This window comes from Xyrauchen texanus, chromosome 35 (genome assembly GCF_025860055.1).
Source record: "Xyrauchen texanus isolate HMW12.3.18 chromosome 35, RBS_HiC_50CHRs, whole genome shotgun sequence".
Lineage (NCBI taxonomy): Eukaryota > Metazoa > Chordata > Actinopteri > Cypriniformes > Catostomidae > Xyrauchen > Xyrauchen texanus.
This window is the reverse complement of record NC_068310.1, coordinates 12,188,140-12,205,330: the sequence shown is the minus strand read 5'-3', so window position 1 is coordinate 12,205,330 and position 17,191 is coordinate 12,188,140. Positions and strand designations below refer to the sequence as shown.

Genomic DNA, 17,191 nt, shown 5'->3' with positions numbered 1-17,191 from the left:
CTGTACTTTACCACATGATTTGCTTATATTGGTCTCTGCGATATTAGCATCTTTAAGGTGTAGTCTAGCAAGCATCCTGCCAACAATAGTCTCCCATGTTTTTAAAATTTTTCTGATTAGCCTAAAGTTGTGCTGCCCACTGCTATTGAATACAGCTATAAAATGTTTATCCAACTGTAGCATCTTAACGTAGCATTGACTAGCATGATAATTCACTTTTCTTTTCCTCACATTCAGAAGGCAGTGGTTCTCTGAGGCCAGTATTTATCAAACAGCCAGGAAGTATTGTGATCCCTTTACATCTTAATGAGCCCAGCCGGGAGGTTACCTTCAGCTGCGAGGCCCACGGACATCCACCACCATCATACAGGTGAGATCCAGCATTACGGAATCGACAGGCTTGTTTTGATCATTTTCTTTGTTAGTGATAATCAAGGAAGTCTGAAATTGAATCAGATTTTTCATTTCACCCCACTCTTGCTGTAGCACTTGCCATAGATGTGTCTGTCTTGTCAGGCACTTCTCACACACCTTAAAGTCTAGCTGATCCCACAAAAGCTCAGTGGGTTTAAGTTCCATAACACTCTTTTCAAATTATCTTTTGTCCAATGTCTGTGTTTCTTTGCCCACTCTGACCTTTTCTTTTTGTTTTTCAGTTTCAAAAGTGGCTTTTTCTTTGCAATTCGTCCCATTAGACCTGCATCCCTGAGTCTTCTCTTTACTGTTGTACATGAAATTGGCGTTGAGCGGGTAGAAATCAATGAAGCTGTCAGCTGTGGACATGTGAGGTGTCTATTTCTCAAACTAGAGACTCTGATGTACTTATCCTCTTGTTTAGTTGTACATCTGGCCTTCCACATCTCTTTCTGTCCTTGTTAGAGACAGTTGTCCTTTGACTTTGAAGACTGTAGTGTACATCTATGTATGACATATTCAGTTTTTTTTTTTCAATTTTAAGCATTGCATAGCCTTCATTCCTCAAAACAATGATTGACTGACGAGATTCTAGACAAATCTGTTTATTTTTTGCCATTTTTGACCTAATATTGACATGCCAGTATATTGCATACTGTGGCAACTCAAAAACAAACACAAAGACAATGTTAAGCTTCATTTAATGGACCAACTAGCTCTCAACTGTGTTTGATACTCTATTATCATAGACTGAAGCCCAGTTCACACTGTCAGCGATTTATGTTGCTAGATGTCACTAGTCTCTGTATTTCTTGTCGCAAGTGTGTGTCCCTACTGCTGTTGCTCTAATGTTATTGGTTGGATGCACAACTGGCCATAGCTTCAGACAATCTGATCACAGATAAGCTAGATTGCCAGTGAAACAAATATCTAATAATTTTTTGAAAAGTAATCATTTGTTTGGCCTCAAATAATGAATGTTCTGCATGGGAGAGTGTTTTATATAAACTACAGCTGTGCTCAATGCATCCTATCTAGAACAAGACGAACAATCTATTAATGCATGCATTAAACTCACTAACAATGTCACCAATTTCTGGTATATTATCCAATTTAATAAGAAATCGGTTTGTTTGCTGCAAAAAATTTGCATTCTGGATGGAAACATGTTATAAACAGCATTTATACTATTATATCAACACAAATATCGATCTTTCAATGTATCAATTAAGCTCATTCAGAATGCTGACTATAAAAGGAGGGAAGCGTTCATCTGTTCAGACTAGGGCTGGGATAAATGATTATTTTTTAAACGATTAATCTAGCGATTATTTTTTCGATGCATCGATTAATCTAACGATTCACTTTTCCAGTCCGATTCGATTTTGATTCGATTATCTCCCCATTAATTGACTAATAGCAATTTATACATGTTGATTTACATATCTGAATGAAAAAAAAAATGAATTCCTTAACATTGCAATATATGTTTATTGTTCTTAAAATTCCAAAATAAAAGACTATACAAGTGCAAAGTAATGCATTCTTAGTCAGAGGTAGCATTCAATAAAACCTTGAAGCCTTGAAAACACATAGGCCTAGCTTACTGAAAAAAAGTGCATCTTGTAATTCTTCTTTCAGAATAAAATAACAACTTGATGTCTAGCATTCAATAAAAAAATAAAAAGGTCACCCAGCCACCCTTTCTTAGAGCTATTGAAAGAATACAGTAACTATTGTAAACTTGGGGGCTTTAAGCTAATACAGAAAGTGCTTTTCCAACAAAAAATAAATAATGAAAATAAACATTCAGAATTCAACATTTATGTTGAACATACTGAAAAAAAGCATCTTCATTCACATGTAAATAACAACTTACACTCTGACACTTTCCTTTCACCTTAAGAATACTGTGTGCGTGTGTGTGTGTGCGCGCGTGTGTGTGCGTGCGCGGCGCCTCTTCAGGTGCTGGTGCATTGCCGTGGTGCTAGAATGGAAGGCCATCTCCATTTTGCAAAGACGACATATCACGGAATTGTTTCCTTTAATTTAAAAGAATTCCCATACTTTAGAGGAACGAGTGCCTTGCACTTCTGATAGTCTGAGGAGCCACTCGTTTTGATACTACTCTCCGGCGCCGCCATCTTTGTTTTGGGTCTGACGAATTGACGCGCATATTTTGCGTTGACGTATTTTTTGCGTCGACGTCATCCCAGCCCTAGTTCAGACAGATTTTTTCTTCGGAGCCGAGCGGTTGTGTTTCAGCGAGCTGTGTATACCCACTGCTGTTTCACTCACCTTTATAGAGCAAATGCTGTTGGAAATACGGCACATTTCAGCAGCTTTTCTCTTCTTCTGCACGCCAGTGCAGACTACGCCCCTGGGCATTTCGACAACCCTTTAAAAGATATACAGTCAGGTCCATAAATATTGGGACATCGACACAATTCTAATCTTTTTGGCTCTATACACCACCACAATGGATTTGAAATTAAACGAACAAGATGTGCTTTAACTGCAGAATTGAGGGTATTTACATACAAATCAGGTGAACGGTGTAGGAATTACAACAGTTTGTATATGTGCCTCCCACTTTTTAAGGGACCAAAAGTAATGGGACAATTGGCTGCTCAGCTGTTCCATGGCCAGGTGTGTGTTATTCCCTAATTATCCCATTTACAAGGAGCAGATAAAAGGTCCAGAGTTCATTTCAAGTGTGCTATTTGCATTTGGAATCTGTTGCTGTCAACTCTGAATATGAGATCCAAAGAGCTGTCACTATCAGTGAAGCAAGCCATCATTAGGCAAAAACATTAGGTGTGGCCAAATCAACTGTTTGGAACATTCTTAAAAAGAAAGAATGCACCAGTGAGCTCAGCAACACCAAAAGACCCGGAAGACCACGGAAAACAACTGTGGTGGATGACCGAAGAATTCTTTCCCTGGTGAAGAAAACAGCCTTCACAACAGTTGGCCAGATCAAGAACACTCTCCAGCAGGTTGGTGTATGTGTGTCAAAGTCAACAATCAAGAGAAGACTTCACCAGAGTGAATACAGAGGGTTCACCACAAGATGTAAACCATTGGTGAGCCTCAAAAACAGGAAAGCCAGATTAGAGTTTGCCAAACAACATCTAATAAGCCTTCACAGTTCTGGAACAACATCCTATGGACAGATGAGACAAAGATCAACTTGTACCAGAGTGATGGGAGGAGAAGAGTATGGAGAAGGAAAGGAACTGCTCATGATCCAAAGCATACCACCTCATCAGTGAAGCATGGTGGTGGTAGTGTCATGGCGTGGGCATGTATGGCTGCCAATGGAACTGGTTCTCTTGTATTTATTGATGGTGTGACTTCAGAATTCATCCTGCTGCTTTTGTCAGAAGTGTTTCGGGCAATATTATCTGCTCATATTCAGCCAAATGCTTCAGAACTCATTGGATGGCGCTTCACAGTACAGATGTGCTTTAACTGCAGACTTTCAGCTTTAATTTGAGATGCAAATTAAAGCTGAAAGTCTGCAGTTAAAGCACATCTTGTTCGTTTCATTTCAAATCCATTGTGGTGGTGTATAGAGCCAAAAAGATTAGAATTGTGTCGATGTCCCAATGTTTATGGACCTGACTGTACGTCTGAAATAAAGAGTATATTTTTCTAAAAGTGTACACACATTTTAAAGATGCGTCTTTTTCAATATGCCCTTCTTTCTTTGTGTCAATCCTGGATGCGGTCGTTACGTCTCTGCTTCTGACGGCCACGGGCGCTGCCTCTCGTGTCTGGGCAGAGATCACACAGAGTCAGCATTTGTAGACGGCTCATGTTCTCACTGCGAGAACATGACCATGGCAACGTTGCGGTCGCGGCTTTCCTTCTTGGATGAGAGTTTTGCCACTGCATCAGAGAGTGACTTGGCAGACTCCGACACTGAGGACTAGACTGGGCTAGCCTCTTCGGGTGTGCCGGCCCAGACTGAGGCCGATGACGAGCTGTCCGCTATGTTTACTCGGGCTGCCGCGAGGTTCGGAATGGACTGGAACCCTCCATTCTCCCCTCATCCCACGTGGCAAGACAATTGGTTCCTTGGTTTGGTGCGCCGCTCACATCGCCTTTCTTCACAGTTCCTTTCTTCACGGAGGTGCATGATGAGCTGACAAAGTCATGGAGGGCACCTTTCACTGCCGTAACCGAGTTCCTCACTTGTCTGCTCTCACTACACTTGACAGTGGGGCGGTCCACGGGTACACAGAACTCCCCCAGGTGGATAAGCCAGTTGCGGTGCATCTATGCCTGTAAAAAGCCGCCACCTGGCGGGATCGACCGTCACTCCCCTCCAAGGCCTCTAGGTTGATGTCCTCTCTGGTGACCAAAACCTACAGCGCCGCTGGTCAGGCCACCTCTGCCCTGCATGCCATGGCCCTCCTGCATGTCTACCAGGCCAAGGCATCAAAAGATCTGCATCTGGGTAGTCCTGATCTCTGACCTTGCCCTCTGGGCCATGAAGGTCACAGCGCGTGCACTCGGAGAGTTGATGGCCACCCTCGTAGTCCAGGAATGCCACCTGTGGCTGAATTTGGTCAAGATGTGGGACTTCGACAAGGCTCGCTTTCTCAATGACCCCATCTCCTAGATCGGACTATTTTGCGACACCATTGAGGACTTTCCCCAGCAGTTCTTGATGGTGAAGAAAAAGACGGAGGCCATTCAACACACCTTGCCCCGCCGCGGCTCAAGTTCCCATGTTCCGTCTGCTCGCCGAAGGCAGCTCCGCTCCAGCCCGGGCCCAGCTCTCAGCCCCAGCGTAGAGCTCCCCTTAGGAAGCGGACGTCCCCTTTCTCACGAACCACCACCCGGACCAAGAAGGCTCCCAAGCACACCAGAGACAGGCAACCCAGGGAGAGAGACATCTGCCACAGAGCTGGTATCCAGACCACTCCATCCCCCGTGGAGGGCTGGGTGCAGAATATTTTGTTTCCTTTTCTTTGCTTGCCGCACACCCAACAGGCTGTGGTACCCACGTTGTCACAAAGGAAGCAGTTTCCTCACTCCCTGGGTCACTTAGCCAGGGCCCAAAACCACAGTTGTCATGGCGATCTGACAAAAGTACGTGCAGTCAGGCCCTCATGAACATGAGGCTGGGAGGTGGTGGTGAGTCTAGAGGTCATCTCTACAGAACCTCCTCCTCAGTCACCTACCCACCCCAGGTCAGGTACGAGGAGCAAGGTAAGTGCTTCAAGCTTCTCCTCAGCATAACCACCTCAGGATGAAGCAACGCTCCCCAATGTGACGTCGCCTGCTCCCCCCACCACGAAGCCTCACCTCCAGGTACATCACACGTGATCGTCCCCTAAGTGCCCCTCGCCTGGAACTTGGATGCATGGCTTCTGTTTTCCAACCCGCCACGGTGACTAGCCAGGACCATGGGACTCGTCCCATTCAGTTCACCATGCGCCCGCCCCGCTTCAGCGGCTTCCGCTTCACCTCGGTGCAGGGCAAAAACGCATTTGTGGGCAACTCCACCCTGTGTGCGGAGATCACAACCCTTCTGCGCAAGGACGCAATAGAGCCTCTCCCTCCAGCCAAGACGAAGAAGGGATTCTACCGCCCTTACTTCATCTTTCCCAAGAAAGGCGGTGGGTTGCGGCCAATCTTGGACCTGCAAGTTCTGAACCGGGCTGAAGTTCTGAACCACAGACACCCATTCAAGATGCTGATGCAGAAACGCATTCTGACATGCGTCCGGCATCAAGATTGGTTTAGACCTGATGGATGCATACTTTCATGTCTCAATATTATCCCGTTTCTACGGTTCACTTTTGATGGCCAGACGCATCAGTACAAGGTCCTCCCCTTCAGTCTGTCGCCGTCCCCTCGCGTCTTCATGAAAGTCACAGAGGCAGCCCTTGCCCCGTTAAAGGAAGTGGGTATTTGCATACTCAACTACCTCGATGAATGGCTAATCTTAGCACACTCTTGACAGTTGCTCTGTGCACACAGGGACCTGGTTCTCACGGTCAACTGGGAAAATGGAAAGCTCTCCCCGGTTCAGAGCATCTATTTTCGCGACATGGAGTTAGACTCAGTCTCAATGACAGCGTGCCTCCTTGAAGACGGCCCGCCTGCCCAGTGGAGGGTTCACAAACAGTCGGTCCAGCTGATTTGGGAACGGTTTGGCAAGGCACAGGTAGACCTGTTCGCCTCCCGAGAGACCTCCCACTGCCCGCTCTGGTACGCTCGAACAGAGGCTCCCCTCGGGGCAGACGCGCTGGCACACAGCTGGCCCACTGGGTTGTGCAAGTACGCATTTCCCCCAGTGAGTCTGCTTGCACAGGTGCTGTGCAAGGTCAGGGAGGACGGGGAATAAGTAATTCTAGTGGCACATGAGGAATCCCCCTGAGGAAGGACCTTCTATCTCAGGGACGGGGCACGCTCTGGCATCCGCACCCAAACCTGTGGAACCTCCACGTCTGGCCCCTGGATGGGATGCGGAAGATCTAGCTGATCCACCACCTGCTGTTGTAGACATGAACAACCAAGCCCGAGCCCCCTCTACCAGGCAACTTTACAAATTGATGTTCTTCCTGGGCTGAAGACCATTTAGTTAGGTTAGGTCAATGCTTTCATTCCTGCAGGAGAGGTTGGAGGGGAGGCTGTCCCCCTCCACCTTCAGAGATTCCCCTTCGATCCACTAGAATCAGTCAGACTCTGGGCTCTCTCCTTGAAGACGGCCCTCCTGATCACACTCTCCTCCATCAAGAGGGTCGGGGACCTGCAAGCGTTCTCTGTCAGCGACACCTGCCTAGAGTAAGACCGTGACCGGGCAACGTGCCCAAGGTTCCTACCACTCCCTTCAGGGACCAGGTAGTGAACCTGCAAACGCTGGTAGCTGAGCAGCTATTTGTCTGCTTTGGTGGACAGCGGAAAGGGAATGCTGTCTCCAAACAGAGACTTTCCCACTGGGTAGTGGACGCCATAAGTATTGGGTGTTGCCCCCCCCTTGCAGGTCCGAGCACACTCAACGAGAAGTGTTGCATCCTCATAGGCACTGGCCAGGGTCACCTCCCTAGCAGACATATGCAGAGCAGCGGGTTGGGCAACACCCAATACCTTTGCGAGATTTTACAATCTCAGGGTTGAGTTGGTTTCATCACATGTTTTCTAAGGTCCGAGCCAGTAGAACTCTGTGCACACTGACAAACTGACCGGGTGGACCACTTGCACTTAGTGCCTTTTCCCTCTGCTGAGGTAATACCATGCACATTTACCCCAGGAGATCCCATGAACTCGGCTCTCTGGATGACTCCTCCCTAGCCCTCTGGTCCGCGAATTCAGCAGAGGAATTCGCCGACCAAGACCAATACGGGGACTCAATTTACCCTGTACTGGAATGTAGGTGCTCCACAGGACGGGCTCCCACGTGGACTTTTCCTCCTGTGTGTATTTTCCGCATTACGGTCCCTTTGCGAGCGGACCCGCGTATCCCATGGGCAGTCTTCATAGACCCCTGGTTGTCGTGTTTGTAGCAACTCCTCCCCTCCCAATGAGGTAGGATTCTCATTCTCCACATGTGACCTAAAAGCCGTGAAAAGCCCTAAATGTGATGTATTTCACCACTCTTTACCTCCCCCAGTCTGGGCAGGTGTTGTCTCCGCAGGGTTTTTCCCCCTGAAAGAATAGGAAAACTGGAAAAGATTGCCTTCCCCGATGCGTATGATAACGTTAAGATGGCCTCAGCCACTTTAACTCTATGCGAGAAACATAGAGAGAGAAAAGGTGCGGCTGGCGCGGCCTGCTCCCATACTTGGCACGTCGCCTTGTTCCCCCCTGTCAGGGGTAAAGAACCAGAAGGCTGTGATGATTTTATGGGGCGTTGGGGAAGGGTACGTGCAGCCTGGCACAGCTGGTCGCTTTGGCACATAAAATACCTGCCCACTCTTGTGTCAGTAGTACACGTACACGGCTCAGTGCATGGCGTGATTTAAATTGGACCCCTAGTGTCGCTTCTTCGACACAACGTCAAAGTGAGTGACAGACTGGGAACGTCTGCGTAACCTAGACGTTCCCAGGATGGAGGGAATGAGATGTTGTGTACTCCCGGCCATGTCGCTGAACTGAGCCACTGTTGCGGTTGAACCTCATTGTCGGCTCCTCAGAAATATCCTGAATGAAACGGATGCATTTCCCTCTGTTTATACCCGTATGTCCGGGGGCGGGACATGTAATTTCTGTCTGCCAATTTCTCATTGGCCTTTTCTCATAGATCAGAGATGCAAAAGGCTCTCAAGAGAGACCCCTAGTGTCGCTTCTTCGACACAACGTCTCGTTCCCTCCATCAATGAACGGCGGTTACATCCGTAACCTAGGCGTTTTCATGCCTGGTCATTTTTGGTCAAAAAGGCCATTCAGAGCTTTAATTCTGCTCTACACTTCACATGTAGTCGTGCAAGCTAGATATTTGACTATAGGTACAATGTCTAACACATACTGCAGTGCAGTTTCTGTGTGTAAACTCATTTAAATTACATAATAAATGGAAGCTGTTAAAGCTGTTCTTGGATTTTTGTAATTCTGTTCGGCTATTAAATAATAATTTGGAATATTTTCACAGCATTTGAATGCATAATTTGGATGAACTTTAAAAAGAATGGAATGTTCCCAGCTGCACTGCTTGGGCATTCACTCTCCTCATGAGACATACTCAAAATATTTAGAAAATAATATGTCTAGACAGCACAGTCCTTTAAGAATGCCATTCCAGTGAACCAATTTATTTCTTTATAAAGTGCATCATTGATTTTGATTGACAGCACAGTGCAAACAGTAGGCTGTTCATGCAAATATTTCTTGCCCAAACCCCATGCATTAACTTGTGCAGCACGGAACAGATTTCTATCAATATGTAAAGGTCATAGATATGGACCTTAGTGTGTGCGATGAAAATGTGACCTCATGATGTTTTCAGTGTTGTATTGATTTCCAATGTACATATATGCAGCATAATCATACAGGTAAATGACATGGATCCCTTCTTTGTCTACATTACAATCAGATGGCCAGTGTACTATGTTGTAACCTTCTCTGTTTTTTTCAGTTTAATCAATAAAAATGATACTTGTTTGCTGTGGCATATGCAAAGCAGACTCATTTGTTCTAATTAGTATGCCACCGTGACAAAGAAGTCTGCTTTTTCTAGTGATTACGGTTTGATAATGAGGAAAAGCTGTGATTACGTTACTTGACTGTATTGATAGATAGTGTGATGATGTACAGACGGGGCTGTTGTAGCCATGTTTGTGAACTCATGTGCCTCTCTTGGGTATTGTGATGTCTTCTGTTCTCTTAGGGGTGACAACAGTCATCAAACAGTTGTAGAAGTTGTGTCTGTCTGCTAAACAGAATTTGCTTTTGTAGTTTTTTATGTATGGTGCAGATAAATAACAAATAGGTCTTAATTCTGCATATATAAAACAAATACTGTTATTTTCAGTGTTCATAAAAATACAAAGGCTATTTACTTTTATTGTAAATGCTGCTACATACCTTTATGTTATTATATAACATTACCCTGTTATACTATTATACTAGTATAAATACTAACATACACTATTAGTTTGTTATTTCATAAAGAGTAATTTAATAAAATATTAAAGCAATATCACACAAGAAAGAGCTACCCTTTTGGCCCCACCTGCCGGCAGGCCTTTCCTACCTTCTGCAACCTGGGAGGGAGACAAGGGGAGGGAAAAACAAAACAACAAAAAAAGGAGAGGGAAAGTCCAACGCGGAATGACAGTGAGTGAGGAGGAGAGAGTGGAAAAACATACTCTCCGGTTCCCAGACACGCTGTCGCTTGGTCCTCGATCACTCCTCCACCCTCTGGCAGACAACAGCCACTCCCTGTACTGGACCAGAGCCAGTCCTCTGACCCCTGGTGGACGGAACGCCCCTCTGCATTTCGGTGGCCGGTAGGGAACTCCTCATCCCCTGGCAGCGACCCCACTGGTCTAGGCGGCTGGCAGTGAGCCTCTCCTCCCCTCACGGATGGCAGCCGTTCCTCCGTGTCCAGGTGGCCGGTAGCAACTCCTCCGTCCCCTGGTGGATGGCCGCGGCTGCTCCTTTGGGGTGGATGGTAGTGGCGAGGACTCTATGATGGCGCATCCCTCCTCCTTCCCGGGTTTCAGCACCAATGTAACAGGGTTCAATGGAAAAGAGGAGGCAGGAACCAGACGAAGCATCAAATTAATGTTTCTAATAAACTTAAACACACAAACATAAACGCATAGAGGGCATCTGCCTGTAGCTCTTGTATCATTAAGGCTGTTATCATATCCAAGAAGACCTGTAACACCTGTCCGTCTCTCATCCGAACATCTTTTTATTTCCCTTTTTCCCCCTTTTAGCTTAGCAATGCATTCACTTTCACTTATGGAAACTTTGAATATAAAATTAACACTCTTTCATTTCCACAAACAGTTTCTTAACATTTTCCTTTCAACAAACAGTTTCTTAACACATCCCATCCCACATTTTCTTTTTTTTTTTTTTTTTTTTTTAACTTTATGATATTTTCCATCAAAGCATTGTATAGCCCCCCTTTCCTTCATTATATTATAGGTTCAGTCTATCAGGAGGTTTGTAAACCCTGCCCAATCTAGTGACACCTCCAATGGGGCGGAGATGTTTTCTGTTTCTCTGCAGCATTCCTCTCTCTGTCTGCACCAGGTAAGATCTTGGTGTATGAGCTGGTCCGCAGACAGATCCGTATATCTGTTCTGTGGCGAGCCACACTTTCTGTTCAGGCTGAAGTTGTGGTAAGGGATGTGACTTATGACGGTAATTGTAATTCACAGCCTGGTGTTTCCTCCCTTTCTCATCTTTTTTTCTGAACTCGTGCAGATCCTGCCACCTGGGCTCCAGCTTCCCTGTGATTTGAGGTAATGGGGTGCGTAGAGATCTTCCCATGAGCAACGGGAAAGGGGAAAACCCTTGCTCCATAGGTGTTGCTCTCTCCTAAGTGGTGGTCTTTTTCCTTAGCCCACAGACCTTTGATTGTGCGTACCGCCCTCTCAGCCTCTCCATTTGCTTGGGGATAATTTGGGGATAATGTGGGCTGCTTGTAATGTGTTTAATGTTACCGTCTTTTGCAAAATTTTGGAATGTGTGTGACACAAACTGAGGTCCGTTGTCTGAAATGACCTCCTCTGGGATGCCATGGCATGCAAAGGCTTCTTTGATTGCTGTTACCATGACCTCCGAAGACAGTTTTCAGATGAGCCACCTCAATATATCTAGAGAAATAGTCTACTATGAGCAGGTATGTGTTCTTTGCCCACTCAAAGAGATCCATGCCCACCTTTTCCCATGGACGTGCTGGAACTGAAGAAGGTAAGAGTAGTTCACAGTGAGGGACCATGTGTTGATTGCATATGTGACATTGCTCGACCATCTGGCGAATGTCTGTTGATATACCAGACCACCACACTGAGTGCTGAGCTCTGGCACAACACTTTGTTATTCCTTGGTGGCCGTCGTGTATTTTCATCAACATCTCTTTCTGTAGAAGCTCTGGAATTACAAGTCTGTCTCCTTTTAACAGCAGATTGTCAGGCAATGTCAATTCTGCTCTCACCTGCCAATAAGGTCTCAATTCTTTACTCACATCATGTTTTACGGGCCAGCCAGAGAGACAGTGTTCCTTCACCTGTCTACAGATTTCATCACCTTTTTAAGACCCTCTGTCACTGGGAGACAAGACACAACAGCATCTACAAAGACATGTACATCTTTTTCCAACTGCGGGTTTGCTTGTGAGGGATCCCCCCTCAGAGGTGCACGCGAAAGCGTGTCTGCTGTGATTAAATTTTTACCGGGGACATGTTGGATGTCATAACTGAATCTCAAAAGACAAAGGCGGAATCTGAGTGGTAGCTCATCAAGTCCTCTGCACCCCAGCAGTGGTATAAGAGGCTTGTGGTCGGTGAGTATAGTGAAGTGTAGACCTTGCAAATATAAAACCAGTCTTTTACACGCCCACGTCACAGCCAGTGCCTCTTTTTCAATTTGCGCATAGCGCTTCTCTGTGTCTGTTAGACTCCTGGATATGTATGTGACTGGTTTCCATGTGCCATCATTTTGTTTATGTGTCAATACACCCCCTACCCCATAGGAGGATGCATCTGCTGCAACTTTTGTCTCTCTTTTGGGGGAGTAAGCAGCCAACACTTTTGGTGAAATCAGTTGCTCTTTCAGTTTGCGAAAGGCACGTGTCTGTGGTTCATCCCATACCCATTCATTTTTCAGTCTGAGTAGTTCTTTCAGTGGCATGGTGAATGAAGCCAGTTGTGGTAAAAATTTTGCGAGATAGTTGGCCATCCCTAGTACTCTGCGTAAATCTGCCACACACTTTGGTTCGGGCATTTGGAGGATAGCACTGACTTTGCTTGGGTCTGGCTCAAGGCCATTGGCTGTGATTTTGTGGCCCACAAAAAGCAGTTCTCTCTTAGAAAACTCACATTTTTCGTTTAGTGTGAGTCCCACTGACTGAATTTTTTTCAAGACACTGTGCAGGCGGTAATCATGATATTCCTTGTCTCACCCAAAGACGAGGATATCGCCAGCATGACAAATCACTCCGCTCTAATCCTCCAATAGCTGGGACATTCATCTTTGAAAGTGTTCGGGTGCTGAAACAATTCCAAATGGAAGACGATTGAAGACATATCTCCCAAATGGAGTGATAAATGCAGTGAGTGGTCGTGACTCATAGGTGAGGGGGATCTGCAAGAAACCTGATCGTGCGTCTAGTTTTGTGAATAATTTGGCGTCTGAGAGCATGGCTAAGGATTGATCGACGGCTGGAAGAATGTGGTGTTCTCATTTAACTCATTTGTTAAGGTTTGTTAAATCCACATATACGGATCTTTCCGTTTGGCTTGGGCACAACAACCATCCCTGCACACCATTCTGTAGGACAGCTCACCTTCGAAATGACTCCCATTCTCTCCATTCTGTGTAGTTCCTCCTTCACTTTTGCTCTTAGAGGTATAGGAACACGGCGGGGTGATGATAGGGCATATGGTGTTGCATCCTTCTGCAGTTTGATGTTATATGGCTTCTGTAGCAACCCTAGACCTGTAAATACTGACGGGTAAGCAGTAATTAAGTCATTGTCTTGTTTTGTGACTGCTTCAATTCGGTGAATTAGGTTTAGTGCCTCTATTGCTGGTAATCCCAAGAGTGGTTTCGTGAGCTTATTTACAGCATACACTTCTTGGGTGCAGCTTCCTTTTGCACTCAACACGCTCTGAAAACACCCTTTTACATCAAGGATGTTGTGCCCTGGCCCATACAGTACTTTTGATGGTGTCTTTAACTCACCAAGTTTGTTTGCATTGAAAATGGTCTCTGGTACAGCAGTCACAGCCGCCCCAGTGTTCAGTTTAAAATTGACAGGAGCCCCATTCACTGAAACAGTTTCTGTCCATTCTTTAACAGGAGCTGTAAACCCTTCTCCGAGAAATGCATAGTCTTCCTCCTCAGCATATTCAATCTCTTGTTGTGAGACAGAGTAAATTTTGTATGTGCGACATTTAGCTGCAAAATGCCCCTTTTTTCTACATTTTCGGCACTCTGCGTCTTTTGCTGGACAGTCTTTCCAAGAATGTCCCTGCCTTGCCCCACATCTGCCACAGTCTTTTTGTGTTGGTTTCCCTTTTCTGTCAATGTTTTTGTCTGTTTTTCTTTGTCTGTCATGTTGGAATGTTTTGTTGATCATCCTCTTACCTCTGATTGTATCTAAATTCAAGCTATTTGTAGCCGTTGATTCTGCCCCATGTAAAACACTGCTTGCTGTTTTTTTTTACTGTTTCGTTTTGCCGTACTTTCTGTATTGCTTTGGCTAATGTAAGATCCGGATCTAGTTGCAGACGTTCAGATAGTCCCCTATCTCTAATCCCTACAACTATTCGATCTCTGATCAGTTCTTCTTTCAATGTGCCAAAATTGCAGTGTTCAGCCAGCTTGTGTACCGCTGTTATAAAAGTCTCTGTGTTTTCTCCATCTTCCTGACATCGACGGTTAAAGTGTGCAAGTTCGAATATGACATTATGTTTGTCGACACAATGTTGGCGAAATGCTTCTACAACACTGTCATATTTCTTTCTATCTGACTCACTGAGCAGTAGAAGTGCGAGGATGTCATCTGCTTCGTCCTCCATAGCATAGAGTAAGCAGTTGATTTGATATCCCTCAGGCTTTGTACTCAGGCCGGATGCCAGACGAAAGCCTTCAAAACGTCTTATCAACCTTGGAAAATCTGCTGAATTGGAGAAATTGAACGGCTCCGGGTGTGTTATTTGTACTGCTGCAACAGCCATTTTCGCGCACGATTCTTTCAGTTTTCAAACTCAGTTTTCGGAGTTCTAACTGGTGTGGTCCGATTTGACCTACAATATGGGTCCACTTCTGACACCATGTATCATTAAAGCTGTTATCATATCCAAGAAGTCCCGTCACACCTCTCCGTCTCTCATCCGAACATCTTTTTATTTCCCTTTTTCTCCCTTCCGCCCCCCACTGCCCATGCATTGTGGGTATTGTAGTCCCTATCAGGACAGCTCTCTCTCTCTCCCAAACTGCCGCATTTCGTTGCACCCATCCCTGTCCTGGACTGATTTGCCTGATCAGCCCCACAAGAATAAGTACATAGAATATGAGGAAGGAATGTCACAAAAAATATTATTTGTGCATGGAACTACTTTCTTATGCCACGGATCACAATCTGCAGTTGCTAGTTCAAAAGATGCATACAAGCCTCCATTTCTAAATCAGAAATGTCACTTCAGAACTAGTAACGATGGCTTGGGCTGTTTCTAACAGTGTTTTTGAAAGAGAGAGAGAGAGAGAGTGAGTGAGCGATTGAGCTTGTGCAATTATCTGTGTCTGTCACGACTCCAATCAGTACTGTAGTGTTAGACAGCTAGCTGAAGGTAATGGGAGTTTTGGTCAAATACATCCTATTTTCTCTGTGTAAAAATAGCCGTCTGAGTAACCCCCCCAACCCCCACAAGCACAAGAGTCATTAACTATAGAAACTGTTCTCTCCTCCGTCATTTTGATTATATCTCCTTACAACGCAGAAACTCTGGTATCAGTAAAGCCCTGAGTAAGTGTGATTACCTCGTCGGATGTGTCTCTCAGCTGTGATAAACCTCAATGCTGAAGCTGTTCCCAGTTGAAGTGTAGTAGTAGTAATCCAAATGATCGTGGAGTGAGAGACAATGCCAATGACTTCAAAGAAACTGCTTACTGACTGATGTGTGCTGACTCCAGGGGTGGAAGGTGTACTGAAAAATAATACTCAAGTAAAAGTGCTGTTACTTCTTAAAAATGTAGTTTGAGTAGAGTACAAGTACCTGTCCTTAAAACTACTCAAGTAAGAGTAAAAGAGTAGCTAATTTAAAAGTACTCATGAGTAGTGATTATTGAGTACTGAGTTGCGAAAGCTATGCCCCTTTATAATAAAAACTTGATGCAGCAATTAAAAAATTTAGCACACATCAGTTTAAATCAGTTTATGTGTAGTGTCTAAATTTCCCTTAATGTCGACTGAGACGTTCTGTTGCACATAAAACATGTTCAAAACAAACTATAAAAAATAGGGTAACTTGGCACCTCATGTCCCTCACAATAGATGTGATAGAGCAATTGTTTGGTACATCAGTTCTTCTTTTCTCTCAGTTCATCGATATAAATAAAATTCTGTTCCTGTTTCTCAAGGCCTCCCCCAGGGTTCTGTACTTGGTCCTTTGCTCTTCATCACCTACATGCTTCCTCTAGGTCACATTATTCGCCAACATGGCCTCAACTTTCACTGCTATGCTGATGCCACTCAACTTCATATCAGCTCTAAGTTCCCTCCACAAGTTCCGGCTCTGAATGTATTAAAGAAATCAACTCATGGATGATCAGTAACTTTCGAAAACTCAACACTGATAAAACTGACGAACTGATAGTTGGGTCTCCCAAGTGTTTTATCACGTCTCCCTGATCAGTCGGTTTATATTAATGGTGTCCTGGTCAAGCCCTCCGCTATTGTTTGTTATCTTGGCATTGTCATTGACCCCCACACTCTCTTTCCACGCTCACATCTCCTCTTTCACAAAAACTGCTTTCTATCATCTACGTAACATTGCGCGACTCTGCCCCATTCTTAGCACCAAAGATGCAGAAACTCTTGTTCACGGCTTTATTAATTCTAGACTTGACTATTGTAATGCCCTCTTTTCTGGCCTCCCGACTAAAACAATAAACAAACTGCAATACATCCAGAATTCATCAGCTAGGGTTCTCACCTACTCAAAGAAACCTCTCACATCACTCCCATACTTTGTAGGCTACACTGGATACCTGTCTCCTATCGTATCAAATAAAAAATTATCCTTACAACATTCAAAGATTTAAATGGTCTTGCCCCATCATACATCACTGACCTCGTATGCCACTGTACCCCACTACGCTCACTCAGGTCATCTATCTTGGGCCTATTATTCATTCCACATTGCAAGCTGACCTCAATAGGTGGTAGGGCTTTTTTGCACACTTGCCCCTTCACTTTGAAACTCTATCCCTCAGTCTCTCTGTGATCATACCTCCATACATGATTTCAAAATCAATATCAAAATATATCTCTTTGACCTATGCTTCTCTGAATCTTAATATGTTTTTGCGATTGTTTGTTTACTCTCATCCTGTAAAGCGGCCTTGAATTTGAAGAAAG

The 17,191-nt window shown here is 44.9% G+C and overlaps 1 protein-coding gene across 3 annotated transcripts in view; it reads left to right on the top strand.

The window, feature by feature from the left end:
• Positions 1 to 17,191, top strand: part of LOC127628764 (contactin-4-like) — a 168,002-nt gene that overhangs the window by 56,332 nt on the left and 94,479 nt on the right. For all 3 annotated transcript variants that reach the window (XM_052105631.1, XM_052105630.1, XM_052105632.1), the window contains one exon: positions 238 to 370. In XM_052105631.1, coding sequence (XP_051961591.1) covers positions 238 to 370 — 133 coding nt within the window. The remainder of the gene's footprint in view (positions 1 to 237; positions 371 to 17,191) is intronic.